Below are 27,102 nucleotides of genomic sequence, written 5' to 3'. Positions count from 1 at the left end.
CACGGGTGCGGGAATCTCACGCACTCTCTTTCTCCCTCTTACACTCCTTCTCCCTCTCTTTCCTCTCCCCCTCCCTTCCCTCTCTCCACCCCCCTCCCCTCCCTCTCTCCTCTACCCCCTTCCCTCCCTCCCCCCCCCCCCCCAGGTGTTGCAGACGCTGGGCACAGAGACGTACCGGCCCAGCTCGGCCTCCCAGTGCGTGGCGGGCATCGCCTGCGCGGAGATCCCTGTGACCCAGTGGCCGGAGCTCATCCCCCAGCTGGTGGCCAACGTGACGGACCCCAGCAGCACGGAGCACATGAAGGAGTCCACCCTGGAGGCCATCGGCTACATCTGCCAGGACATCGTGAGTAGAGGGGGGGAGGAGGGGGGAGAGGAAGGGAGGGGGGGAGGAGACGGGAGAGGAAGGGAGGGGGGGAGGAGGGGACATCGTGAGTAGAGGGGGGGGAGGGGGGGACATCGTGAGTAGAGGGGGGGACATCGTGAGTAGAGGGGGGGAGGGGGGGACATCGTGAGTAGGGGGGGGCGGAGGGGACATGGTGAGTAGAGGGGGGAGGAGGGGACATGGTGAGTCGAGGGGGGGAGGAGGGGACATCGTGAGTAGGGGGGGGGGCGGAGGGGACATGGTGAGTAGAGGGGGGGAGGAGGGGACATGGTGAGTAGAGGGGGGGAGGAGGGGACATGGTGAGTCGAGGGGGGGGAGGAGGGGACATGGTGAGTCGAGGGGGGAGGAGGGGACATGGTGAGTCGAGGGGGGGAGGAGGGGACATGGTGAGTAGAGGGGGGGAGGAGGGGACATGGTGAGTAGAGGGGGGGAGGAGGGGACATCGTGAGTAGAGGGGGGGGAGGAGGGCTTTCACACACACACTGGCTCTCACACACACATAGGGCTTACACACCGGCAGTTCCGAACGCCAGTTCGCGTTCGCGAGCCGAAACCTCAGAACGTTGGCGCTGTCTGGCGAACGATACACTGGTATGAACGCGGGCTCGTTCGCCAGACAGCGCCAACGTTCGGAGGTTTCGGCTCGCGAACGCGAACCGGCGTTCGGAACTGCCGGTGTGAAAGAGGCCACACTGGCTCTCACACACACACTGGCTCTCACACACACAGGCTCTCACCACACGGCTCTCACACACACACTGGCTCTCACACACACACACTGGCTCTCACACACACACTGGCTCTCACACACACACACTGGCTCTCACACACACACACACACTGGCTCACACACACACTGGCTCACACACACACAGGCAGTCACACACACAGGCAGTCACACACACACACTAAAGCCCTTCATCTCTCTCTCTCTGTGTGTGTGTGTGTGCGCGTGTGTGTGTGCGCGTGTGTGTGTGTGTGCAGGACCCAGAGCAGCTGCAGGACAACGCCAACCAGATCCTGACGGCCATCATCCAGGGCATGAGGAAGGAGGAGCCCAGCAACAACGTCAAGCTGGCTGCCACCAACGCCCTCCTCAACTCCCTGGAGTTCACCAAAGCCAACTTCGACAAAGAGGTCAGTCCCGACCCCTCCCTGACCCACCCCTAGCCTCCTGAACTACCCTGACCCACCCCTAGCCCCCTGAACTACCCTGCCCTGTCCCACCCCTAGCCTCCAGAACTACCCTGCCCTGTCCCTGACCCTGACCCACCCCTAGCCTCCAGAACTACCCTGCCCTGCCCTGTCCCTGACCCTGACCCACCCCTAGCCTCCTGAACTACCCTGCCCTGTCCCACCCCTAGCCTCCAGAACTACCCTGCCCTGTCCCTGACCCTGACCCACCCCTAGCCTCCTGAACTACCCTGCCCTGTCCCTGACCCACCCCTAGCCTCCAGAACTACCCTGCCCTGTCCCTGACCCTGACCCACCCCTAGCCTCCAGAACTACCCTGCCCTGTCCCTGACCCTGACCCACCCCTAGCCTCCAGAACTACCCTGCCCTGTCCCTGACCCTGACCCACCCCTAGCCTCCAGAACTACCCTGCCCTATCCCTAAGCCACCCCTAGACCCCTGCCATGTCATTAACCCCCTGACCTGTCCCTAAATGACCCCTGACCCGTCCCTAAATGACCCCTGACCCGTCCCTAACCCCCTGACCTGCTCAACTCACTGAAGCTCACCAGTTCACCTCATTGATATAACTGACACGTCTGGTCTGTGAAGAGAAATCATGCACCACGCTGAGAGCCTGATGTATAACCCTACCACAGTATCTGAGACCTACACACACACACACACATACGTCTAAGTTGAGGTGAATGGGAGGTGAACACAATTTCTACCACGACGACTGCCGATGGCCGCTGGCCTGAGCTAGAATACTCTTCCTGCTACGTACGGCTGGTGGATTGATGAGTCACATAGCATAGTCAAATGTATCGGTTGTAAGTCTCTTTGGAATAAGGCGTCTGCTGTAGCCTGGGGTGGTCCAGTGGTCCAGCACCGCGGTCTACAGTCCACTCACATTATGCCCATGTTGGCATGGGTTTGAATCCGGCCCATGCCCTGCTGACATGCCCCATCTCTCTCCCTTCTTCTCCTTACTTTCCTGTCTCTCTTCGCTGTATCTGTCCAATAAACTGAAGAATATGAGTGTGACTGCCCCACTCAGATAAAAAATAACTTTAAAAGGAATAAGGCGCCTGCTAAAATGCCTTTAAAAATGTAACAATGTGTTTTCTGTGGTGTTTTTTTTCTTCCCCCTCAGACGGAGAGACACTTTATAATGCAGGTGGTGTGTGAAGCCACACAGTGCCCAGACACCAGGGTGAGTACCCTGACCTTTCACCCCTGAACCCATCCTGGTAGCTGGTTGTCCAGCCACAGATCAAGCCTGCTCCCAGACTAGACGCCTCACCTTCACCTGTGTTCGTCTGGTCTCTGAACTGGCTTAATCTGTGGCCGGGGAGCTTTAGATCCATTAAATTACAGTGGAGCAACATAAAAAAGAAAGAAAATAAATGCTCCAAAATAATTTAATGGATAAATTATGATTTTTTTTTATCTTTCTCTCTCCTAGCACCTGGAGCAGCATAAGGTGTGCAAACATACTCTTCTTCAAAAACAAAACCTCCTCAACATTGATTTCCATTGTCCCTGTCAATAATCAGCTCATTGATTTTCTCTTGTCTCTCTGTCTCTTGGGATGTGTGCGTGCCTGGGCTTGCGTGTGTGTTTGTGCGTGTCTGATTGTGTCTGTGTGTGCCTGTGTGTGTGTTTGTGCGTGTGCGTGCCTGTGTGTGTGTAGGTGCGAGTGGCAGCCTTGCAGAACCTGGTGAAGATCATGTCCCTGTACTACCAGTACATGGAGACGTACATGGGACCTGCCCTGTTTGCTGTAAGTGTAGCGGGGGTGGTTGGTGACCGCGTCTGGCCCGACACCTCAAGGCTGGAGTTGTCTGAGCTGAGGTCTTCTCTCACAGGAGGAACACACACCCACACACACACACACACACACACACACGATGTAGCTGCTAAACTAGATGTCTGGTCTGTGAAGAGAAATCCACCCTGAGAGCCTGATGGAACAACCCAGACTTAACATCTGAGACCTCAAGACACACACACACACACACACACACACACACACACAGTAATCTGCTCCTCACACACCTACAGTAGTGATGCTACTCTTGGAGAAACACAGTCCAATCTCTCTTTCACCTTTGGTCTCTCTCTGCCCCTCCCCCCCCCCCACACACACACACAGATCACAATAGAAGCCATGAAGAGTGACATAGATGAAGTTGCCTTACAAGGGATCGAGTTCTGGTCCAACGTGTGTGATGAGGAGATGGACCTGGCCATTGAGGCGTCTGAGGTGAGACCTCTTCAACGTTTGAATGCAACTTATTATTTTATTTATTTATTTATGTATTTTATGTATTTATTAAATTTTTTATGGCGAGACAGTGAATCCAATTCACAAATTATAAATATTTAGTGATCCTAAAACCGTTTGTTATATCGAGTGGGTACTTGAAAAAAAACTGACTTTAATTTTCGAGCGTTTGTCGCTGCGCGGACCGGTCGCTGTCATGTGTTTTTTTAGGGCTTTATTGGGATTTCTGCTTTATTGGGATAGAGACAGTAGACTGACAGGAAGGGTGAGAGAGAGAGAGAGAGAGGAGGATAGAGACAGTAGAGACTGACAGGAGGGATGGGTGAGAGAGAGAGGAGGATAGAGACAGTAGAGACTGACAGGAAGGATGGGGGAGAGAGAGAGAGAGAGAGAGGAGGATAGAGACAGTAGACTGACAGGAAGGGTGAGAGAGAGGAGGATAGAGACAGTAGAGACTGACAGGAGGGATGGGTGAGAGAGAGAGAGGAGGATAGAGACAGTAGAGACTGACAGGATGAGAGAGAGAGAGAGAGAGAGAGAGAGAGAGAGAGAGAGAGAGAGAGAGAGAGAGAGAGAGAGAGAGAGAGAGAGAGAGAGAGAGAGAGAGAGAGAGAGAGAGAGAGAGAGAGAGAGAGAGGACTGACAGGAAGGGTGAGAGAGAGAGAGGAGGATAGAGACAGTAGAGACTGACAGGAGGGATGGGAGAGAGAGAGAGAGAGAGGAGGATAGAGACAGTAGAGACTGACAGGAGGGATGGGTGAGAGAGAGAGAGAGAGAGGAGGATAGAGACAGTAGAGACTGACAGGAAGGATGGGAGAGAGAGGAGGATAGAGACAGTAGAGACTGACAGGAAGGATGGGAGAGAGAGAGAGGAGGATAGAGACAGTAGACTGACAGGAAGGATGGGTGAGAGAGAGAGAGAGAGAGAGAGAGAGGACGATAGAGACAGTAGAGACTGACAGGAAGGATGGGAGAGAGAGAGGAGATTAGAGACAGTAGAGACTGACAGGTAGGATGGGGGAAAGAGAGAGAGAGGAGGGATGAAATGCAGCATATGTCGACGTCCGGAATCGAACCTGCGATGACATGGCTGCTGCTTTTGTGTGCTACGCCACCAAGCGCCCCTGAAAAGAATGCAACTTTATTAACTCACTAACTGCTAAAGAATTCCGGTGTGTTCTATGTGGTATTTATCTAGCAACAATACTTTGCTAGGCTACAGAGTACGGCACTCTAGAATGTTGACAATTTGGGAGACTTTCTACACCCTCGGCACTGAATGAGTTAACCAGGAATTAACCAACACACTACAGGTGCAACTAAAAAAATTAGAATATTGTGCAAAAGTTCATTTATTTCAGTAATTTAACTTTATAGACTCATTACATGCAAAGCGAGATATTTAAAGCCGTTATTTGTTATAAATTTGATGATTATGGCTTACAGCTTATGAAAACCCCAAATTAAACATCTCAGACATTTTTTACATTACATGAAATCAATAAGAAAAGGATTTTAAATACAGAAATGTCTGCCCTCTGAAAAGTATAATCATGCACATGTACAATGCAATGAGTATATCATATTTAAGTTTAACCCTTTAAGTTGAATTACTGAAATGAATGAACTTTTGCACGATATTCATATGTTTTGAGTTGCGCCTGTATACTTACTTACTATAAGCTACTGAATGTATATTTACACATTGTATGTATTGAAAACACAGATGGGCAATAGAGGTCATGCTTACTGACACGTCTGGTCTGTGAAGAGAAATCATGCACCACGCTGAGAGCCTGATGTATAACCCTACCACAATATCTGAGACCTACACACACACAATTCTGCGTTGTGTTCAAAACTTTATTCAGCCACGTGTTGAGCTCTTTCTCGTGCACGTGTTGGACAGTTGAATAACATCAGGAAAGGGAGACTCCCCCCCCCCCCCTTCTATGTTTTTTGACTTGGTACGTTCCTTCCTCTCCTCCAATCACAGGCATCAGAGCAGGGACGCCCCCCCGAGCACACCAGCAAGTTCTACGCTAAAGGAGCCTTGCAGTACCTGGTGCCCATCCTCACCCAGACCCTCACTAAACAGGTACACACACCTCCCCTGGTGCCAGACCCTCACTAAACAGGTACACGCACCTCCCCTGCTCCCAGACCCTCACTGAACGATAACCAGCTAAAACCACTAGGCATACAGGTATCTGGGCACACACACACACACACACACACACAGTTTAGATGAACCCCTGTCTGGTCTGTGAAGAGAAATCATGCACCACGCTGAGAGCCTGATGTATAACCCTACCACAATATCTGAGACCTACACACACACACACGCAGATCCTCACTAAACAGGTACACACACTCCTCACCTGGTCTCCATCCTCACCTGGTACTGATGTAGAAACATGTCACAGAGACCTGCAGGACAACTATCTGGAATTTGGAAAATGTAAACACGAATTTGTTTGTGAATTAACTCAATCCATCTGCATTCCTCCCTCCCCCTCCTCTCTCCCCTCCCCTCCCTCCTTCCCCCCTCCCTCCCCTCCCTCCCCCTCCCCTCCCTCCCCCTCCCCTCCCTCCTTCCCCCCTCTCCCCTCCCTCCTTTCCCCCTCCCCTCCCTCCTCTCCTCTTCCTCTCCCCCCAGGATGAGAATGATGACGATGATGACTGGAACCCGTGCAAGGCGGCGGGGGTGTGTCTGATGCTGCTAGCCACCTGCTGTGAGGACGACGTGGTCCCCCACGTCCTGCCCTTCATCAAGGAGCACATCAAACACCCCGACTGGCGCTACAGAGACGCCTCCGTCATGGCCTTCGGATCCATCCTGGAGGGCCCCGACCTCAACCAGCTCAAACCACTAGTCATACAGGTACACACACACACACACACACACACACACACACACTAGTCATACAGGTACACACACACTAGTCATACTGGTACACACACACACACACACACTAGTCATACAGGTACACACACACACACACACTAGTCATACAGGTACACACACACACACACACACACACACACACACACACACTAGTCATACAGGTACACACACACACTAGTCATACTGGTACACACACTAGTCATACAGGTACACACACACACACACACTCGTCATACAGGTACACACACTAGTCATACAGGTACACACACACACACACACACACTAGTCATACAGGTACACACACACACACACACACTCGTCATACAGGTACACACACACACACACACTCGTCATACAGGTACACACACACACACACTCACACACACTAGTCATACAGGTACACACACACACACACTCGTCATACAGGTACACACACACACTCGTCATACAGGTACACACACACACACACACACACACACACTAGTCATACAGGTACACACACACACACACACACACTCGTCATACAGGTACACACACACACACACTAGTCCTACAGGTACACACACACACTAGTCATACAGGTACACACACACACACTAGTCATACAGGTACACACACACACACACACACATTCGTCATACAGGTACACACACACACACTAGTCCTACAGGTACACACACACACTAGTCATACAGGTACACACACACACACACACACACTAGTCATACAGGTACACACACACACACACTCGTCATACAGGTACACACACACTCGTCATACAGGTACACACACAGTACTCTGGTCTGTGAAGAGAAATCATGCACCACGCTGAGAGCCTGATGTATGACCCTACCACAATATCTGAGACCTACACACACACATTTTACATACAACAAATACAACTAGGCAACTATGAAGATTTTCATTAACTGGATGTGTCTTGTATGTATCTAAGTAAAAGGTCTCTTCCCCTCTTCTCTTCCCCTCTCTCCCCTCCTCTCTCCCCTCTCCTCCACCCCTCTCTCCCTTCTTCTCCCCTCTCTCCCTTCTCCTCCTCTCCCCCCCCCCCCCAGGCGATGCCCACCCTGATCGAGCTGATGAAGGACCCCAGCGTGGTGGTGCGGGACACGACGGCGTGGACGGTGGGGCGGATCTGTGAGCTGCTGCCGGAGGCGGCCATCAACGAGGTCTACCTGGCGCCCCTGCTGCAGTGTCTCATAGAGGGGCTGGGGGCGGAGCCCCGCGTGGCCTCCAACGTCTGCTGGGTGAGACACACACACACACACACAGAGTTTAGATGAACCCCTGTCTGGTCTGTGAAGAGAAATCATGCACCACGCTGAGAGCCTGATGTATAACCCTACCACAATATCTGAGACCTACACACACACACACACACACACACACACACACTCACACACACATTTTACATACGACAAATACAACTAGGCACAAGTACGCGTTTAGATACGAGTCTGTCTGGTCTGTGTTGAGAGAATCCTTCTCTCTGGCTGAAAGCTGCACCTCCAAGGCAACTATGGGGAATTTGGGAATTTGTACAAATGTGTTTTGGTTTATGCGAATGCCCTGTTAACCCCCCCCTATCCCTCTCTCCTCCCCCCGCCCCTCCCTCTCTTTCTCCCCTATCTCCTTTCTCTCTTTACCATCCCTCCATCTCTCTCTCCTCCCCCCGCCCCTCCCTCTCTTTCTCCCCTATCTCCATTCTCTCTTTACCATCCCTCCATCTCTCTCTCCTCCCCCTGCCCCTCCCTCTAATCCCCCCATCTCTTTCTCCCCTATCTCCTAACTCTCTCTCTCTCCCCTACCCTCATCTCACTCTCTCCCATCTCATTCCTCCATCCCCCCCCATATCTCTCTCTCCTGTCTCCTACCTCTCTTTCCCTGCCCCCTCCACCCCCCTCCCCCCATCCCCCTCCATCTCTCTCCATCTCTCCCACCCCCCTCCCTCCCCTCCCCTCCAGGCCTTCTCCAGCTTAGCGGAGGCGGCCTACGAGGCCACAGATGCCGCAGAGGACCAGGAGGAGCCCGCCACCTACTGCCTCTCGTCCTCCTTCGAGATCATCGTCCAGAAGCTTCTAGAAACCACAGACAGGTCAGCCAGAAGCTCCTAGAAACCACAGACAGGTCAGCCAGAAGCTCCTAGAAACCACAGACAGGTCAGTCAGAAGCTTCTAGAAACCACAGACAGGTCAGTCAGAAGCTCCTAGAAACCACAGACAGGTCAGTCAGAAGCTCCTAGAAACCACAGACAGGTCAGCCAGAAGCTTCTAGAAACCACAGACAGGTCAGTCAGAAGCTCCTAGAAACCACAGACAGGTCAGCCAGAAGCTTCTAGAAACCACAGACAGGTCAGTCAGAAGCTTCTAGAAACCACAGACAGGTCAGTCAGAAGCTTCTAGAAACCACAGACAGGTCAGTCAGAAGCTTCTAGAAACCACAGACAGGTCAGCCAGAAGCTTCTAGAAACCACAGACAGGTCAGTCAGAAGCTCCTAGAAACCACAGACAGGTCAGTCAGAAGCTCCTAGAAACCACAGACAGGTCAGTCAGAAGCTTCTAGAAACCACAGACAGGTCAGCCAGAAGCTTCTAGAAACCACAGACAGGTCAGCCAGAAGCTTCTAGAAACCACAGACAGGTCAGTCAGAAGCTTCTAGAAACCACAGACAGGTCAGCCAGAAGCTTCTAGAAACCACAGACAGGTCAGCCAGAAGCTCCTAGAAACCACAGACAGGTCAGCCAGAAGCTCCTAGAAACCACAGACAGGTCAGTCAGAAGCTCCTAGAAACCACAGACAGGTCAGTCAGAAGCTCCTAGAAACCACAGACAGGTCAGCCAGAAGCTCCTAGAAACCACAGACAGGTCAGTCAGAAGCTTCTAGAAACCACAGACAGGTCAGCCAGAAGCTTCTAGAAACCACAGACAGGTCAGCCAGAAGCTTCTAGAAACCACAGACAGGTCAGCCAGAAGCTTCTAGAAACCACAGACAGGTCAGCCAGAAGCTTCTAGAAACCACAGACAGGTCAGTCAGAAGCTTCTAGAAACCACAGACAGGTCAGCCAGAAGCTTCTAGAAACCACAGACAGGTCAGCCAGAAGCTTCTAGAAACCACAGACAGGTCAGTCAGAAGCTTCTAGAAACCACAGACAGGTCAGTCAGAAGCTTCTAGAAACCACAGACAGGTCAGCCAGAAGCTTCTAGAAACCACAGACAGGTCAGCCAGAAGCTTCTAGAAACCACAGACAGGTCAGCCAGAAGCTCCTAGAAACCACAGACAGGTCAGTCAGAAGCTTCTAGAAACCACAGACAGGTCAGCCAGAAGCTTCTAGAAACCACAGACAGGTCAGTCAGAAGCTCCTAGAAACCACAGACAGGTCAGTCAGAAGCTCCTAGAAACCACAGACAGGTTAGTCAGAAGCTTCTAGAAACCACAGACAGGTCAGTCAGAAACTCCTAGAACCCAGTGGTTGAAATACGGTTGAACTCAACAATACTCCAAAATGTAGATTTAAAAACAACTTGTTGAAGAGAGAAAGCTGTCTGATCTGTGAAGAGAAATCATGCACCACGCTGAGAGCCTGATGTATAACCCTACCACAATATCTGAGACCTACACATACACATACACACACACACACACACACACGGGTATTTAAAGACGCAGTCAGACTAGTGACTTCCTGATTCGGTTGTTGCTGCCTTCGACGTCCATGTCCCTGAACATACGAGTGTTTTTTCTGCATGGTTAAACAATGTCAGTAAACCCAGCCTGTAAACCTGCTCCTGGCTTGTCTGCATAGACTCCCAGATCACCAAACACTGCTACACATGGACCACACCTGCTTTAGACTGAGTGAAATAAACAAGCGTATGTCTCTCTCTCTCCCTCCATCCCTCCCTCTACATCCATCCTTCCCTCTCCCCCTCTCCCCCTCCATCCTTCTCTCCCTCCATCCCTCACCCTCCCCCTCCATCCCTCCCCCACTATCACTCCCTCTCCCTCTATCCCTCCCTCCATCCTTCTCTCTCAATCCTTCCATCCCTCTCTCCCTCCATCCCTCTCTCCCTCCATCCATCCCTATCCCTCCCTCCATCCCCCTCTATCCCTCCCTCCATCCCCCTCTATCCCTCCCCTTCCCTCCTTCCCCCTCTATTCCTCCCTCTATCCCTCCCTCTCCATCCCTCTCTCTCAATCCTTCCATCCCTCTCTCCCTCCAACCCTCTCTCCCTCCATCCATCCCTCTCCCTCCATCCCTCCCTCCATTCCTCTCCATCCCTCCCCCTCTCCATCCCTCCTTCCTCCCCCCCTCCCCAGGCCTGACGGGCACCAGAACAACCTGCGCAGCGCGGCCTACGAGGCCCTGATGGAGATCGTGAAGAACAGCGCCAAGGACTGCTACCCCGCCGTGCAGAAGACCACCCTGGTCATCATGGAGCGCCTTCAACAGGTCCTACAGATGGAGGTGAGAGGCGGAGGGAGGGAGGGAGGGAGGGAGAAGGAGATGGGGAGAGAGCACTTCCAACAAGTTCTACACACACAGACAGAGAGAGAGAGACTGAGAGGAGATGGGGAGGGAGCAGGTCCTACAGATGGAGGTGAGAGAGAGGGGGATGGAGGGGATGGGGGATGGAGGGAATGGGGAATGGTGAGGGAGCACTTCCAACAGGTTCTATTTATGGAGGTGAAGGGGGAGGGAGGGATGGAGTGGAAGGCTGGGAGCCTTGGCTGACAGGCTGTCTGGTCTGTGAAGAGAAATCATGCACCACGCTGAGAGCCTGATGTATAACCCTACCACAGTATCTGAGACCCAGACACAGACAGACAGACACAGAGAGACAGACAGACAGACACACAGACAGAGAGACAGACACACAGAGACAGACAGACACAGAGACAGACAGACACACACACAGAGAGACAGACACACACACACACACAGACAGACACACAGAGACAGACACACACACACACAGAGACAGACAGGCAGACACACAGAGACAGACAGACACACAGAGAGAGACAGACACACACACAGACGAAGTCATGAACATGTTGGCGTCCCAAGAGATGGATGACCTCTGAACTCTCAGGCCCCCAGTGAGCGTGAGGACAGGCGTTAGCGTTGACGCTTATGATCATCTGAAGACGCGTTCAACAGGAAATGGTAGTTATCCAAAGAAGGGACATGCAGTAGAGTTGCTTAGCGGTGTGTTTCCTGTGTTGTAACTTCCTGTCTCTCTCTCTGTGTTTTGTTCAGTCTCACATCCAGAGCACATCGGACAGGATCCAGTTCAACGACCTGCAGTCTCTACTGTGCGCCACTCTACAGGTAACATTGACCTCTGACCCCCCCCCCAGCCGCTACCACACGTAGTCTGCTGTACACACACACACACACAATTTAGATGAACCCCTGTCTGGTCTGTGAAGAGAAATCATGCACCACGCTGAGAGCCTGATGGATAACCCTACCACAATATCTGAGGCCTACACACACACACACACACACTTATTTTAGCAACTGTGAATGTTTCCCGCCCCCCACCAGGGGTAAAAGGTCTCCTAACTACTGTCCAACTCTCCCTCCCTCCCTCCCTCTCTCCCCCACCTCCCTCTCCCTCTATCCCTGTCCCCCTTCCTCCCTCCCTACCTGTTCTTCTCTCCCTGTCCCTCTCTCTCCCTCCCTCCCTCCCCCATCCCTCCCTCCCTTCCTCACCTCCCTCCCTCCCTTCCTCACCTCCCCCATCCCTTCCTCACCTCCCTCCCTCCCCCCCCATCCCTCCCTCCCTCCCCCTCCCCCCCTCCAGAACGTGCTGAGGAAGGTGCAGCACCAGGATGCTCTCCAGATCTCTGACGTCGTCATGGCATCGCTCCTCAGAATGTTCCAGAGCACCGCTGGGTCAGGGGGCGTGCAGGAGGACGCCCTCATGGCTGTCTCCACCCTGGTGGAAGGTACACACACGCACACACACACACACACGCAGAGAGACACACATACGCACACTCACACACACACACAGTGCAGGAGGACGCCCTCATGGCTGTCTCCACCCTGGTGGAAGGTACACACAGACACACAGACACACAGACACACAGACACACAGACACACAGACACACAGACACACAGACACACAGACACACAGACACACAGACACACAGACACACAGACACACAGGCACACAGGCACACAGGCACACAGGCACACAGGCACACAGGCACACAGGCACACAGGCACACAGGCACACAGGCACACACGCACACAGGCACACACGCACACACACACAGTGCAGGAGGACGCCCTCATGGCTGTCTCCACCCTGGTGGAAGGTACACACGGATACGCACACACATACATACATACACACACACACACACACAGAGAGACACATGCACGCGCGCACACACAGACTCACACACTCACACGTAGGTTAGATGAACCCCTGTCTGGTCTGTGAAGAGAAATCATGCACCACGCTGAGAGCCTGATGTATAACCCTACCACAATATCTGAGACCTACACACACACACACACACACGATTATTTTAAGAAGTGAAACGGTTTCCCTCCCGCCAGTGCAACTCTTAAAGGGGAAGTTTATGCATCGTAGCTATGGAAACGCGAGGTCTGTTTACTTCCTTAAAAAAAAAAAGTCATACCGCCTTAAAATACGTCAGACGAGATAGGGCTGCAACGATTAGTCGACTAGTCACGACTAATCGATTACGATAATTCGTCGGCGTGAACTGTTGTTGTCGACTAATCGCATAAAAAATTATTTAAAAAAACGTTTTTATTTTTTTTTTTTTTTTTAAACGGGAGCCATGCAAGAATCAGCTGGGTAAGTTTTAGCTAACGTTGTTAGCCAACTGGCTAACGTTATATTGTTAGGGTCGTAATGTTTATGTTAGCTTTACTGTTACATGTTGGAAAACAACGTCTCATGGACAGGGCTGTACATGCTATGAGCGTTTGTGCTGATAATTTATTTGCCCTGTGGCACGCATGTGACAGACAGAGGCGCTTGTATGTAACGTTACGTAGCAGGGGTTTTCCATGTTGAAGCCAGGAGAACGCGAGATGAAATGAAGTGAGGGGTGGTCGCTATTAAAATACCAGGTAGTCATGGTGGATGATCATGAATGATGCTTGATAAGTGAATGCTATTTCAATTATGTTGAGTCCACCAGCGAGCTGTCTGTAAGATAAACAGCGCCAAGCGTAGCCTACTAACGTGAGCTGTCTGTAGTCTAGCCAGCAATGCTAGCTAGCCAGTCAACTAGCTCTGTGAGCAGCTGTAGCTTGGCGTAACGTTAGGTTAGATAGCTAGTTAAGCCGGATTTATGCTTCTGCGTCGCCATTTACGCGCAGCGAAAAGCCACACGACTAATCGTGACTAATCGAAAAAATAATCGACAGATTAGTCGACTACCAAAATAATCGTTAGTTGCAGCCCTAAGACGAGAGCATGTCTCCTAATAACCTCTGCCCCCCCACACACACACACACACAGTCTTTTCTCAAAATGGTGGTCTAATATCTTTGTGTGTGTGTCTCCAGTACTGGGCGCTGACTTCCAGAAATATATGGATGCCTTCAAACCCTTCCTGGGGATCGGACTGAAGAACTACGCTGAATATCAGGTGGGTCACATCTCTCTCACACACACACACACACACACACGTCTAAGTTAGATAAATATATCGCAGGGTACGTAATCCTTCTACTCCGTGTTTAGAATGATCAACACACAGTAGTTCAAACATCTCTTTCCACACACACACACACACACACACACACCGTGACGCCTGTTCCTCCTGCTGCTGTGAGTTCGGCAGTTGGGATTTTAGGCCGTCACAGAGTAAAGCAGGGTCTCTTTCACCCAGTGGACATCAGGTAGCAGGGCTGCCCCCTATCTCCACTGGACTTTGCGGGACCCTACACTCAACATACTGTTTTAGGAGCTTTTAGGTGTTCATTCTTTGGGGGAGTTGGCACACACACACACACACACACACTCCCTCTCACTGTTTCAGGTGTCTGGCTTTGATTTGGCTAGTGAGACGTGCCTCTGTCACCCCCCCCCCACACACACACACACACACACACACACACCACTGTTTCCCATACATAGACAACTAAGGCTGGCCACCATAGTGTAATTTGTCCCATAGTCTCCAGCAAACCAACAATTATTTAGCCCTTTTAAAAATCGCTGTCGTGGAAAGTTTTCAAGCATTTTTGCGGAAAGGCCGGAGTTAGGGGGGTTTACCCCCCCCCCCACCCTGTTTTTTCTGGACTTGTGGGGGAAACACCGCACACACACACTCACCCTCTCTCCCTGTTTTAGGTGTCTACACACACACCCACACACACACTCACCCTCTCTCCCTGTTTTAGGTGTCTGCACATACACACTCACCCTCTCTCCCCCTCTCTCTGTTTCAGATGTCTGCACACACACACACACACACACACACTCACCCTCTCTCCCTGTTTCAGGTGTCTGCACACACACACACACACTGACCCTCTCTCTCTCTCTCTCTCTCTCTCTCTCCCTCTTCCAGGTGTGTTTGGCCGCGGTGGGACTGGTGTGTGACCTATGTCGAGCCCTGATGACCAACATCCTGCCTTTCTGTGACGAAATCATGCAGCTGCTGCTGGAGAACCTAGGGGTGAGTCTAAGACCTGGTCTGACCCTGACCTCTTAAGACCTGGTCTAACCCTGACCTCTGTTAAGACCTGGTCTGACCCTGACCTTCTAAGACCTGGTCTAACACCTGACCTCTGTTAAGACCTGGTCTAACCCTGACCTCTGTTAAGACCTGGTCTAACCCTGACCCCTGTTAAGACCTGGTCTAACCCTGACCTCTGTTAAGACCTGGTCTAACCCTGACCTCTGTTAAGACCTGGTCTAACCCTGACCCCTGTTAAGACCTGGTCTAACCCTGACCTCTGTTAAGACCTGGTCTAACCCTGACCTCTGTTAAGACCTGGTCTGACCCTGACCTTCTAAGACCTGGTCTAACACCTGACCTCTGTTAAGACCTGGTCTAACCCTGACCTCTGTTAAGACCTGGTCTAACCCTGACCTCTGTTAAGACCTGGTCTGACCCTGACCTCTGTTAAGACCTGGTCTGACCCTGACCCTGTTAAGACCTGGTCTGACCCTGACCTTCTAAGACCTGGTCTAACCCTGACCTCTGTTAAGACCTGGTCTAACCCTGACCTCTGTTAAGACCTGGTCTAACCCTGACCTCTGTTAAGACCTGGTCTAACCCTGACCTCTGTTAAGACCTGGTCTAACACCTGACCTCTGTTAAGACCTGGTCTAACCCTGACCTCTGTTAAGACCTGGTCTAACCCTGACCTCTGTTAAGACCTGGTCTAACCCTGACCTCTGTTAAGACCTGGTCTAACCCTGACCTCTGTTAAGACCTGGTCTAACCCTGACCTCTGTTAAGACCTGGTCTAACCCTGACCTCTGTTAAGACCTGGTCTAACCCTGACCTTCTAAGACCTGGTCTAACCCTGACCTCTGTTAAGACCTGGTCTAACCCTGACCTCTGTTAAGACCTGGTCTAACCCTGACCTCTGTTAAGACCTGGTCTGACCCTGACCTCTGTTAAGACCTGGTCTAACCCTGACCTTCTAAGACCTGGTCTAACCCTGACCTTCTAAGACCTGGTCTAACACCTGACCTCTGTTAAGACCTGGTCTAACCCTGACCTCTGCTAAGACCTGGTCTAACCCTGACCTCTGTTAAGAGTAAGACCTGGTCTAACCCTGACCTCTGTTAAGACCTGGTCTGACACCTGACCTCTGTTAAGACCTGGTCTAACACCTGACCTCTGTTAAGACCTGGTCTAACACCTGACCTCTGTTAAGACCTGGTCTAACCCTGACCTCTGTTAAGACCTGGTCTAACCCTGACCTCTGCTGAGACCTGGTCTGACACCTGACCTCTGTTAAGACCTGGTCTAACACCTGACCTCTGTTAAGACCTGGTCTAACCCTGACCTTCTAAGACCTGGTCTAACCCTGACCTCTGTTAAGACCTGGTCTAACCCTGACCTCTGTTAAGACCTGGTCTAACCCTGACCTCTGTTAAGACCTGGTCTAACCCTGACCTCTGTTAAGACCTGGTCTGACCCTGACCCTGTTAAGACCTGGTCTAACCCTGACCTTCTAAGACCTGGTCTGACCCTGACCCTGTTAAGACCTGGTCTAACACCTGACCTTCTAAGACCTGGTCTAACACCTGACCTCTGTTAAGACCTGGTCTAACCCTGACCTCTGTTAAGACCTGGTCTGACCCTGACCCTGTTAAGACCTGGTCTAACACCTGACCTCTGTTAAGACCTGGTCTAACACCTGACCTCTGTTAAGACCTGGTCTGACACCTGACCTCTGTTAAGACCTGGTCTGACACCTGACCTCTGTTAAGACCTGGTCTGACACCTGACCTCTGTTAAGACCTGGTCTGACCCTGACCCTGTTAAGACCTGGTCTAACCCTGACCTCTGTTAAGACCTGGTCTAACCCTGACCTCTGTTAAGACCTGGTCTAACCCTGACCTCTGTTAAGACCTGGTCTGACACCTGACCTCTGTTAAGACCTGGTCTAACCCTGACCTCTGTTAAGACCTGGTCTAACCCTGACCTCTGTTAAGTAAAGGAGAAACTGAATCTAGATTTCACTCCTTTCTAAAACACCAGTTACATGCGCATAGTCAGAAACATGGTTATTTTCCTGATGGCACACACACACATATTTATACACACACACACACACACACCCTGACGCCTGTTCCTCCTGCTGCTGTGAGTTTGGCAGTTGGGATTTTAGGCCGTCACAGAGTAAAGCAGGGTCTCTTTCACCCAGTGGACATCAGGTAGCAGGGCTGCCCCCTATCTCCACTGGACTTTGCGGGACCCCACAACTTGGAAGTCTGATTTTATTCATGCATGTATCAGAATAATAATAATAATTGAGTGTTTGTCATCAAATAGTTGCAACTACAGTGGTGTTTATACAAAGGGTGAAAGGGTCATGATTTTGATAAAAACTGATGTATTTTTTGGGGGGACAAGCCTTTATACTAGCTCAGCGTGTCCTAAACAGGTGTGTGTGTGTGTGTGTGTGTGTAGAATGAGAACGTGCATCGGTCGGTGAAGCCCCAGATCCTGTCTGCGTTCGGAGACATCGCTCTGGCCATCGGCGGAGAGTTCAAGAAGTACCTGGAGATCGTCCTGGACACCCTGCAGCAGGCCTCTCAGGCTCAGGTGGACAAGGTAACACACACACACATGCACACATTTATACGCCCGCACACACACCCTGACGCCTGTTCCTCCTGCTGCTGTGAGTTTGGCAGTTGGGATTTTAGGCCGTCACAGAGTAAAGCAGGGTCTCTTTCACCCAGTGGACATCAGGTAGCAGGGCTGCCCCCTCTCTCCACTGGACTTTGCGGGACCCCACAAGTTTGCTCACAATTAATGATTTGGTCTGTCAGTGGATGATGATGATGATGGTGAAGTTATTTTTCAATTAACTCGTGTGTGTGTGTGTGTGTGTGTGTAGACTGACTATGACATGGTGGACTACCTGAATGAGCTGAGGGAGGGCTGTCTGGAGGCGTACACAGGCATCATCCAGGGTCTGAAGGGAGACCAGGAGAACGTGCACCGTAAGTCTGCCCCCCCCCTTACACACACACACACACACACACACCGTAAGTCTCCCCCCCCCCCTTACACACACACACACACACACCGTAAGTCCGTCCCCCCCCGAAACCCTCCTTCACACTACAGATCGATCTGGGCTGGTCCAGTTAGACCCACCATAGTTGCTGAAAAGGACCTTGAGGATAGACACCGCCTGAGCCAGCAGCATTGGTTTGGGTCGGCCCAGGTTTGGTTTGGGTCGGCCCAGTAGTGTGTCGTGTGTAGAAAGTCTCTCGGTCCCTTCTAGTTTGGGCTTTTGATTGTTGTTGGTTTTGTTTCCTCTGTCTTGTGGATGTCATTTGTGGTCTCGTCGATTGTATGTGTTCTATAGCTCTGTATGTTTTTACATTTAAAAAGCCAAATAAATATTTGAATTATTATTAGTAGTTTGGGCTTTTGACAGAGAAGCTTGCTCCTTCCTTCCCCTGCTAGTTTGAGTAGCTTGCAGGAGTTCAAACCTGTCACCTTTTAGCCGTTTTTACCTCAAAATAGGTCAACAATTTTCATAAATGTTCTTTGTTTTCAGGCAAAAAAAAATGTTGGCACCTTTTTGGGCCATCACCAGTTTGCATCCCTGAGCATGAGAACTGTAGCCTGTGTTTGACTACTCCTAGTTAGTCCCCCCCCCCCCAGGGGCAGGGTACGCTACTTATGAGTAATCCTTCTACTCCGTATTTAGAATGATCGACACATCTCTTAACACACACACACACACACAGACACCCTGACGCCTGTTCCTCCTGCTGCTGTGAGTTTGGCAGTTGGGATTTTAGGTGGTCACAGAGTAAAGCAGGGTCTCTTTCACCCAGTGGACATCAGGTAGCAGGGCTGCCCCCTATCTCCACTGGACTTTGCGGGACCCCACAACTTGAGGGCATTCTTAAACTATTTTCGTTTGTTCATTCTTTCTTTTTTCCTCTTCCCTCCCTCCCTCCCTCCGTAGCTGACGTCATGTTGGTCCAGCCCAGGGTGGAGTTCATCCTGTCGTTCATCCATCACATCGCTGAGGACGAGGACCATTCAGACGGCGTGGTCGCCAACGCCGCAGGACTTATAGGGTGAGACTGGCGTAGCTAGCTCTGACACTGACGTAGCTAGCTCTGACACTGGCGTAGTTAGCTCTGACACTGGCGTAGCTAGCTCTGACACTGACGTAGTTAGCTTTGACTCTGACGTAGTTAGCTCTGACACTGACGTAGTTAGCTCTGACACTGGCGTAGTTAGCTCTGACACTGGCGTAGCTAGCTCTGACACTGGCGTAGCTAGCTCTGACACTGGCGTAGTTAGCTCTGACACTGGCGTAGTTAGCTCTGACACTGGCGTAGTTAGCTCTGACACTGGCGTAGTTAGCTCTGACACTGGCGTAGTTAGCTCTGACACTGGCGTAGTTAGCTCTGACACTGGCGTAGTTAGCTCTGACACTGACGTAGCTAGCTCTGACACTGGCGTAGTTAGCTCTGACACTGGCGTAGTTAGCTCTGACACTGGCGTAGTTAGCTCTGACACTGGCGTAGCTAGCTCTGACACTGGCGTAGCTAGCTCTGACACTGGCGTAGTTAGCTCTGACACTGGCGTAGCTAGCTCTGACACTGGCGTAGCTAGCTCTGACACTGACGTAGCTAGCTCTGACACTGACGTAGCTAGCTCTGACACTGACGTAGTTAGCTCTGACACTGACGTAGCTAGCTCTGACACTGGCGTAGCTAGCTCTGACACTGACGTAGCTAGCTCTGACACTGACGTAGTTAGCTCTGACACTGACGTAGCTAGCTCTGACACTGGCGTAGCTAGCTCTGACACTGGCGTAGCTAGCTCTGACACTGGCGTAGTTAGCTCTGACACTGGCGTAGTTAGCTCTGACACTGGCGTAGTTAGCTCTGACACTGGCGTAGCTAGCTCTGACACTGGCGTAGTTAGCTCTGACACTGGCGTAGTTAGCTCTGACACTGGCGTAGCTAGCTCTGACACTGGCGTAGCTAGCTCTGACACTGACGTAGCTAGCTCTGACACTGGCGTAGCTAGCTCTGACACTGGCGTAGCTAGCTCTGACACTGGCGTAGCTAGCTCTGACACTGGCGTAGCTAGCTCTGACACTGGCGTAGCTAGCTCTGACACTGACGTAGCTAGCTCTGACACTGACGTAGCTAGCTCTGACACTGGCGTAGTTAGCTCTGACACTGGCGTAGCTAGCTCTGACACTGGCGTAGCTAGCTCTGACACTGACGTAGCTAGCTCTGACACTGGCGTAGTTAGCTCTGACACTGGCGTAGTTAGCTCTGACACTGGCGTAGCTAGCTCTGACACTGGCGTAGCTAGCTCTGACACTGACGTAGTTAGCTCTGACACTGGCGTAGCTAGCTCTGACACTGGCGTAGCTAGCTCTGACACTGGCGTAGCTAGCTCTGACACTGGCGTAGCTATCTCTGACACTGGCGTAGTTAGCTCTGACACTGGCGTAGCTAGCTCTGACACTGACGTAGTTAGCTCTGACACTGGCGTAGCTAGCTCTGACACTGGCGTAGCTAGCTCTGACACTGGCGTAGTTAGCTCTGACACTGGCGTAGCTAGCTCTGACACTGGCGTAGCTAGCTCTGACACTGACGTAGCTAGCTCTGACACTGACGTAGCTAGCTCTGACACTGGCGTAGCTAGCTCTGACACTGACGTAGCTAGCTCTGACACTGACGTAGCTAGCTCTGACACTGGCGTAGCTAGCTCTGACACTGGCGTAGCTAGCTCTGACACTGGCGTAGCTAGCTCTGACACTGGCGTAGCTAGCTCTGACACTGGCGTAGCTAGCTCTGACACTGGCGTAGCTATCTCTGACACTGGCGTAGCTAGCTCTGACACTGGCGTAGTTAGCTCTGACACTGACGTAGTTAGCTCTGACACTGGCGTAGCTAGCTCTGACACTGACGTAGCTAGCTCTGACACTGGCGTAGCTAGCTCTGACACTGACGTAGCTAGCTCTGACACTGGCGTAGCTAGCTCTGACACTGGCGTAGTTAGCTCTGACACTGGCGTAGCTAGCTCTGACACTGGCGTAGCTAGCTCTGACACTGGCGTAGCTAGCTCTGACACTGGCGTAGCTAGCTCTGACACTGACGTAGCTAGCTCTGACACTGACGTAGCTAGCTCTGACACTGGCGTAGTTAGCTCTGACACTGGCGTAGCTAGCTCTGACACTGGCGTAGCTAGCTCTGACACTGGCGTAGTTAGCTCTGACACTGGCGTAGCTAGCTCTGACACTGGCGTAGCTAGCTCTGACACTGGCGTAGCTAGCTCTGACACTGACGTAGCTAGCTCTGACACTGGCGTAGCTAGCTTTGACTCTGACCTAGTTAGCTCTGACTCTGACGTAGCGATGTTGATGATGATGATGGTTAGGTTAAAAATACCCAAAAAACTATTTGAGTGTCCTTTTTTTTTAAATATACCCTTGTCTCTCCCTCCTCCCTCCATCCATCCCTCTCCCCCTCCTCCCCCCCCCCCCCCCCCCCCCGGCAGAGACCTGTGCACAGCGTTCGGTAAGGACGTGATGAAGCTGGTGGAGGTGCGGCCCCTCATCAACGACCTGCTGACGGAGGGACGGAGGTCCAAGACCTCCAAGACCAAGACTCTGGCCACCTGGGCCACCAAGGAGCTGCGCAAGCTGAAGAGCCAGGCCTGGTGAGACACACACACACACTCACACTCACACACAGACGTAGGTTAGAGGAACCCCCAGTCTGGTCTGTGAAGAGAATTCATGCACCACGCTGAGAGCCTGATGTATAACCCTACCACAATATCTGAGACCTACACACACACACACACACCCCTCTCCGGCCCCTGTCAGAGCTAGCAAAGAGCTCAAGAGCCAAGCCTGGTGAGACACACATACACACACACACACACACACTCTTCCCCCTTCCTCTCCTTTCCTTAACTGCACTATTATGTTTTTGAGGTCTTGATCTAACTCCTCTCTCTCTCTCTGACTCACAAGCTCATCTTGATCTAACTCCTCTCTCTCTCTCTCTGACTCACAAGCTCATCTTGATCTAACTCCTCTCTCTCTCTCTCTCTGACATACAACCTCATCTGATCTAACTCCTCTCTCTCTCTCTCTGACATACAACCTCATCTGATCTAACTCCTCTCTCTCTGACATACAACCTCATCTGATCTAACTCCTCTCTCTCTCTCTCTCTGACATACAACCTCATCTGATCTAACTCCTCTCTCTCTCTCTCTCTGACATACAACCTCATCTGATCTAACTCCTCTCTCTCTCTCTGACATACAACCTCATCTGATCTAACTCCTCTCTCTCTCTCTCTGACTCACAACCTCATCTGATCTAACTCCTCTCTCTCTCTCTGACTCACAACCTCATCTGATCTAACTCCTCTCTCTCTCTCTCTCTGACATACAACTAGGGCTGCAACTAACGATTATTTTGGTAGTCGACTAATCTGTCTTATTTTTCCGATTAGTCGTGTGGCTTTTCGTTGCGCGTAAATGGCGACGCAGAAGCATAAATCCGGCTTAACTAGCTATCTAACCTAACGTTACGCCAAGCTACAGCTGCTCACAGAGCTAGTTGACTGGCTAGCTAGCATTGCTGGCTAGACTACAGACAGCTCACGTTAGTAGGCTACGCTTGGCGCTGTTTATCTTACAGACAGCTCGCTGGTGGACTCAACATAATTGCAATAGCATTCACTTATCAAGCATCATTCATGATCATCCACCATGACTACCTGGTATTTTAATAGCGACCACCCCTCACTTCATTTCATCTCGCGTTCTCCTGGCTTCAACATGGAAAACCCCTGCTACGTAACGTTACATACAAGCGCCTCTGTCTGTCACATGCGTGCCACAGGGCAAATAAATTAATAGCACAAACGCTCATAGCATGTACAGCCCTGTCCATGAGACGTTGTTTTCCAACATGTAACAGTAAAGCTAACATAAACATTACGACCCTAACAATATAACGTTAGCCAGTTGGCTAACAACGTTAGCTAAAACTTACCCAGCTGATTCTTGCATGGCTCCCGTAAAAAAAAAAAAAAAAAAAAATCCCGTTTTCTTTAATATATTTTTTTTATGCGATTAGTCGACAACAACATTTCACGTCGACGAATTTTCGTAATCGATTAGTCGTGACTAGTCGACTAATCGTTGCAGCCCTACATACAACCTCATCTGATCTAACTCCTCTCTCTCTCTCTCTGACTCACAACCTCATCTGATCTAACTCCTCTCTCTCTCTCTCTCTCTGACATACAACCTCATCTGATCTAACTCCTCTCTCTCTCTCTTTGACACACAACCTCATCTGATCTAACTCCTCTCTCTCTCTCTCTCTGACATACAACCTCATCTGATCTAACTCCTCTCTCTCTCTCTCTCTGACATACAACCTCATCTGATCTAACTCCTCTCTCTCTCTCTCTCTGACATACAACCTCATCTGATCTAACTCCTCTCTCTCTCTCTCTCTGACTCACAACCTCATCTGATCTAACTCCTCTCTCTCTCTGACATACAACCTCATCTGATCTAACTCCTCTCTCTCTCTCTCTGACATACAACCTCATCTTGATCTAACTTCTCTCTCTCTCTGACTCACAACCTCATCTGATCTAACTCCTCGCTCTCTCTCTTTGACACACAACCTCATCTTGATCTAACTTCTCTCTCTCTCTCTCTCTGACACACAACCTCATCTGATCTAACTCCTCGCTCTCTCTCTTTGACACACAACCTCATCTTGATCTAACTTCTCTCTCTCTCTCTCTGACACACAACCTCATCTGATCTAACTCCTCGCTCTCTCTCTCTGACACACAACCTCATCTTAATCTAACTCCTCTCTCTCTCCTTGTCTCCACAGATTTCATGCTGGTCGGGGACGAAAAACTATACAACAATGAACAATGAAAAAAAAATGCCCCACTGGAATTTCTTCTGTCTTTTGCGCGTCCAGAGTTCAAAGCAGAAGTGAAGCGTGCTGAGATGAGTGCCTGAGTGTGTGAGCGAGAGAGAGAGAGAGTGAGAGAGAGTGAGAGCGAACGAGAGAGAGAGCAAGCGAGCGCGAGAGAGTGCGAGCGAGAGAGAGAGAGGATCGATATCACACCACCTTCTGAGTACAATTCCAGCAGTCGCCGGCAGACCTGCAGCGCCCCATCCCCAGACTACCCCCGCCCCCCCCCCCCACCACCACCACCACCACCCTGACCCGCCCCGCCCCCAACCCCCCCCCCCCCCCCCGTCACCTGTGGACTGATTCTGACTGTTGACAAGGACCTCCACACCCCCCCTCCTGGATCGCTGTAGCTATCTAGTTCTAGGACACTTCTGAAAAATAAAAAAAACTAATATTAGTTCCACAGCAGGAGCGGCCAGAAGTAGGAAATAAACTGCCAAAATGTGGTTTCTTTTTTGGGAAAAACGACAACAAAATAAATACGAATGGACTTGACTATTTTGCTCTTTGACCCATCTGTGGAAGACTTATTTACTTTTTTTTGGGTGTTTTTAGTTTTCTTTTTTTTTCTTTTTTTTTTGGGGAGGGTGGGGCGGGAGGGGGGTGTTCTTACAAGCACTATACGGTTGCGGACTTCCAAAAAACGGAGAACGAATTTTACGCGAAACGTTGAACCTAAACCCCATCAACCAACCAACCAACAAACCAGACGAACAAGACGACGTTTGGCGATGGACACGTATCCCACCCCGAGGAGCGCCCTCTGAGGACACGAGCGGGGGGGTGGGCACCCCGACCCCCAACCCCCATCACCACCACCCCCAGCCTGCCCCTGCCTTAGGGGTCTCCGCCCCAGCACTGCAGGGGTGGAGCTGTCCTATCCAGCTGGAGTGTGTTTGTGTGCTTGAGTGACGGGAGTCGACACGATCCCTACCACACACCTCAGTTATTACAAATGAATAAATAAATGAAAAATAATAATAATAAAAAGCTGGAGGTTACTAATGGGTTGTGACCGCTACTCTGTGTGAGAAGGGAGGGAGGGAGGGAGGGAGGGAGGCTGGGGGGGAGACCTCTATGTAGATGACTTGTTGATTGGCAGCGCTTGAGTGAATTGGTCAGACGGTTCTTTAATTTCCTGCAAGAGAATCCCTGCTAAAATGTTCACCTTTTTCTTTAGTTTCTTTTTTCATTTTGTTTTTTTTCTCTTTCTTTTTTTTTTTCTTTTTTTTGCGGCATCAGTTGTTCACGTCTTCAGCCAGGGTGAGAGGCGGGCCAGATTGAGCGACCCCCCTTCCTGGCCAGCCCAGTAAAAACAAAAAAACAGATGAATTGGTGATGACTAAAACGAGTGTTTTCCGGTTTTTGTTTCTTCTTCCAGTGCATCGAGGAGAGGGGGGGGGGCATGCATAGGCCCAGGGGAACACACGCAAGCACAAAATTTTACTCGTAACACTTCGAAAAAATCTCCTTCAACATTTTTAAAGATGGGGAGAAGGGAGAGAGTACAAGAATAAGAGAAGTGCCAAATTTGTACCTCCAGAGACTGCTAATCCTGGTGCTGGTGGGTGGGATGGGGGGGGTCCGACCCCCGTGTGCTGAGGAGGAGGCAGTCCTAGCCCCCCCCCCCCCCCCCCCGCTGCTACCAGCCACGTGACGACCATGATGAACTTAGTGAATTGGGCTCGTGCTTGGGTCGGTTGGGTTCCCAGAATGTACGTCGCTGCACTTAGATGGAAAAAAAAGGGGGGGATCACTCAAGCCTGTTCGAAAAAATGAGAATCGAAGACGTTTGTAAAAGGTTATATTTTTCCATTTCTATGCTGATGATGATGATGATGATGAAAAGAAAAAGAAAAAACAATAAAAACAAACATTCCCCAAGCAGTTCTGGTATTTTGGTCTGTTTTTCCCCCTAGACTGTTTTTTTTTCTTTTGTTTTTCCTCTCTTTATTTTTTTTATTTTTTATGTTTCTGCGAAACATCTGATAAGTACATGGTCCTGTAATCTAACCTGAGTTTCCATAGCAACCCTGGGCTTGGAAGGTGTGGGGGAGAAAAGTTCCCCAATTTGGAATCTTTTCTGATATTGACATGAGCAGGTTCAGGTAGACTTTTACTTTTACTTTTTTTCCACTGTTTTTGTACGGTTTGGCTTCCTGTAGATGTGGGACATGGCGGAGTTGATTTGAAATCGGATCTTGTGTTTCCAGAGTGACTTTTGGTGGCTGTCTTAACTCCACCCGCTGTTCCCTCATCGGCCTGAGCTGACTTTGTTATTCCATTGATGAGATGTGTTGAGATGATACGCGTTGCAACTCTGAAATTGTCAACATTTTTAAAGTCAAAAATGAATTTTTGCCCCTCTTTACACTTCACAGGCTGGTGAACTAATAAAATATTATATTGTACTTCTTCTCTGTAGAGTCTTCACTGAGGCTGTGTGTGTTTGTGTGTCCAGCTTTACTACTGTTCAGGAATAGTGGTTGTCAAGGGGGATAGTGAGTTGGATTGCTGATTGGAAGGTCATGAGTTCGAAACCTGCCTGGAACACACCACTAGTGTGTCCTTCAGTCAGACCTGGGAACACCACCACTAGTGTGTCCTTGAGTAAG

General features: G+C 50.8%; 1 protein-coding gene across 2 annotated transcripts in view; it reads left to right on the top strand.

Moving 5' to 3' along the window:
* The window catches only part of kpnb1 (karyopherin (importin) beta 1), a gene marked incomplete at its 3' end in the record, with an annotated part of 30,975 nt that extends 5,993 nt beyond the window's left edge, over window positions 1–24,982 (top strand). Inside the window, exons 4-23 of one of the 2 annotated variants that reach the window (XM_080522554.1) lie at window positions 146–346; window positions 1,370–1,522; window positions 2,715–2,774; window positions 3,027–3,044; window positions 3,255–3,344; window positions 3,717–3,827; window positions 5,845–5,946; window positions 6,508–6,732; window positions 7,830–8,021; window positions 8,739–8,869; window positions 11,091–11,238; window positions 12,034–12,105; window positions 12,584–12,728; window positions 14,336–14,418; window positions 15,346–15,453; window positions 17,929–18,072; window positions 18,362–18,467; window positions 19,451–19,565; window positions 22,015–22,176; window positions 24,395–24,982. In XM_080522554.1, coding sequence (XP_080378680.1) covers window positions 146–346; window positions 1,370–1,522; window positions 2,715–2,774; window positions 3,027–3,044; window positions 3,255–3,344; window positions 3,717–3,827; window positions 5,845–5,946; window positions 6,508–6,732; window positions 7,830–8,021; window positions 8,739–8,869; window positions 11,091–11,238; window positions 12,034–12,105; window positions 12,584–12,728; window positions 14,336–14,418; window positions 15,346–15,453; window positions 17,929–18,072; window positions 18,362–18,467; window positions 19,451–19,565; window positions 22,015–22,176; window position 24,395 — 2,367 coding nt within the window. Of the gene's footprint in view, window positions 1–145; window positions 347–1,369; window positions 1,523–2,714; window positions 2,775–3,026; window positions 3,045–3,254; window positions 3,345–3,716; window positions 3,828–5,844; window positions 5,947–6,507; window positions 6,733–7,829; window positions 8,022–8,738; window positions 8,870–11,090; window positions 11,239–12,033; window positions 12,106–12,583; window positions 12,729–14,335; window positions 14,419–15,345; window positions 15,454–17,928; window positions 18,073–18,361; window positions 18,468–19,450; window positions 19,566–22,014; window positions 22,181–24,394 lie in introns of those variants that run through there. The other variant, XM_080522553.1, reaches the window with a different exon arrangement.
* Window positions 24,983–27,102: the final 2,120 nt, after the last annotated feature.

Source organism: Nansenia antarctica (genome assembly GCF_963989245.1).
Source record: "Nansenia antarctica genome assembly, chromosome: 2".
NCBI classification, from domain to species: Eukaryota; Metazoa; Chordata; class Actinopteri; order Argentiniformes; family Microstomatidae; genus Nansenia; species Nansenia antarctica.
This window is presented reverse-complemented; position numbering and strand designations above follow the sequence as displayed.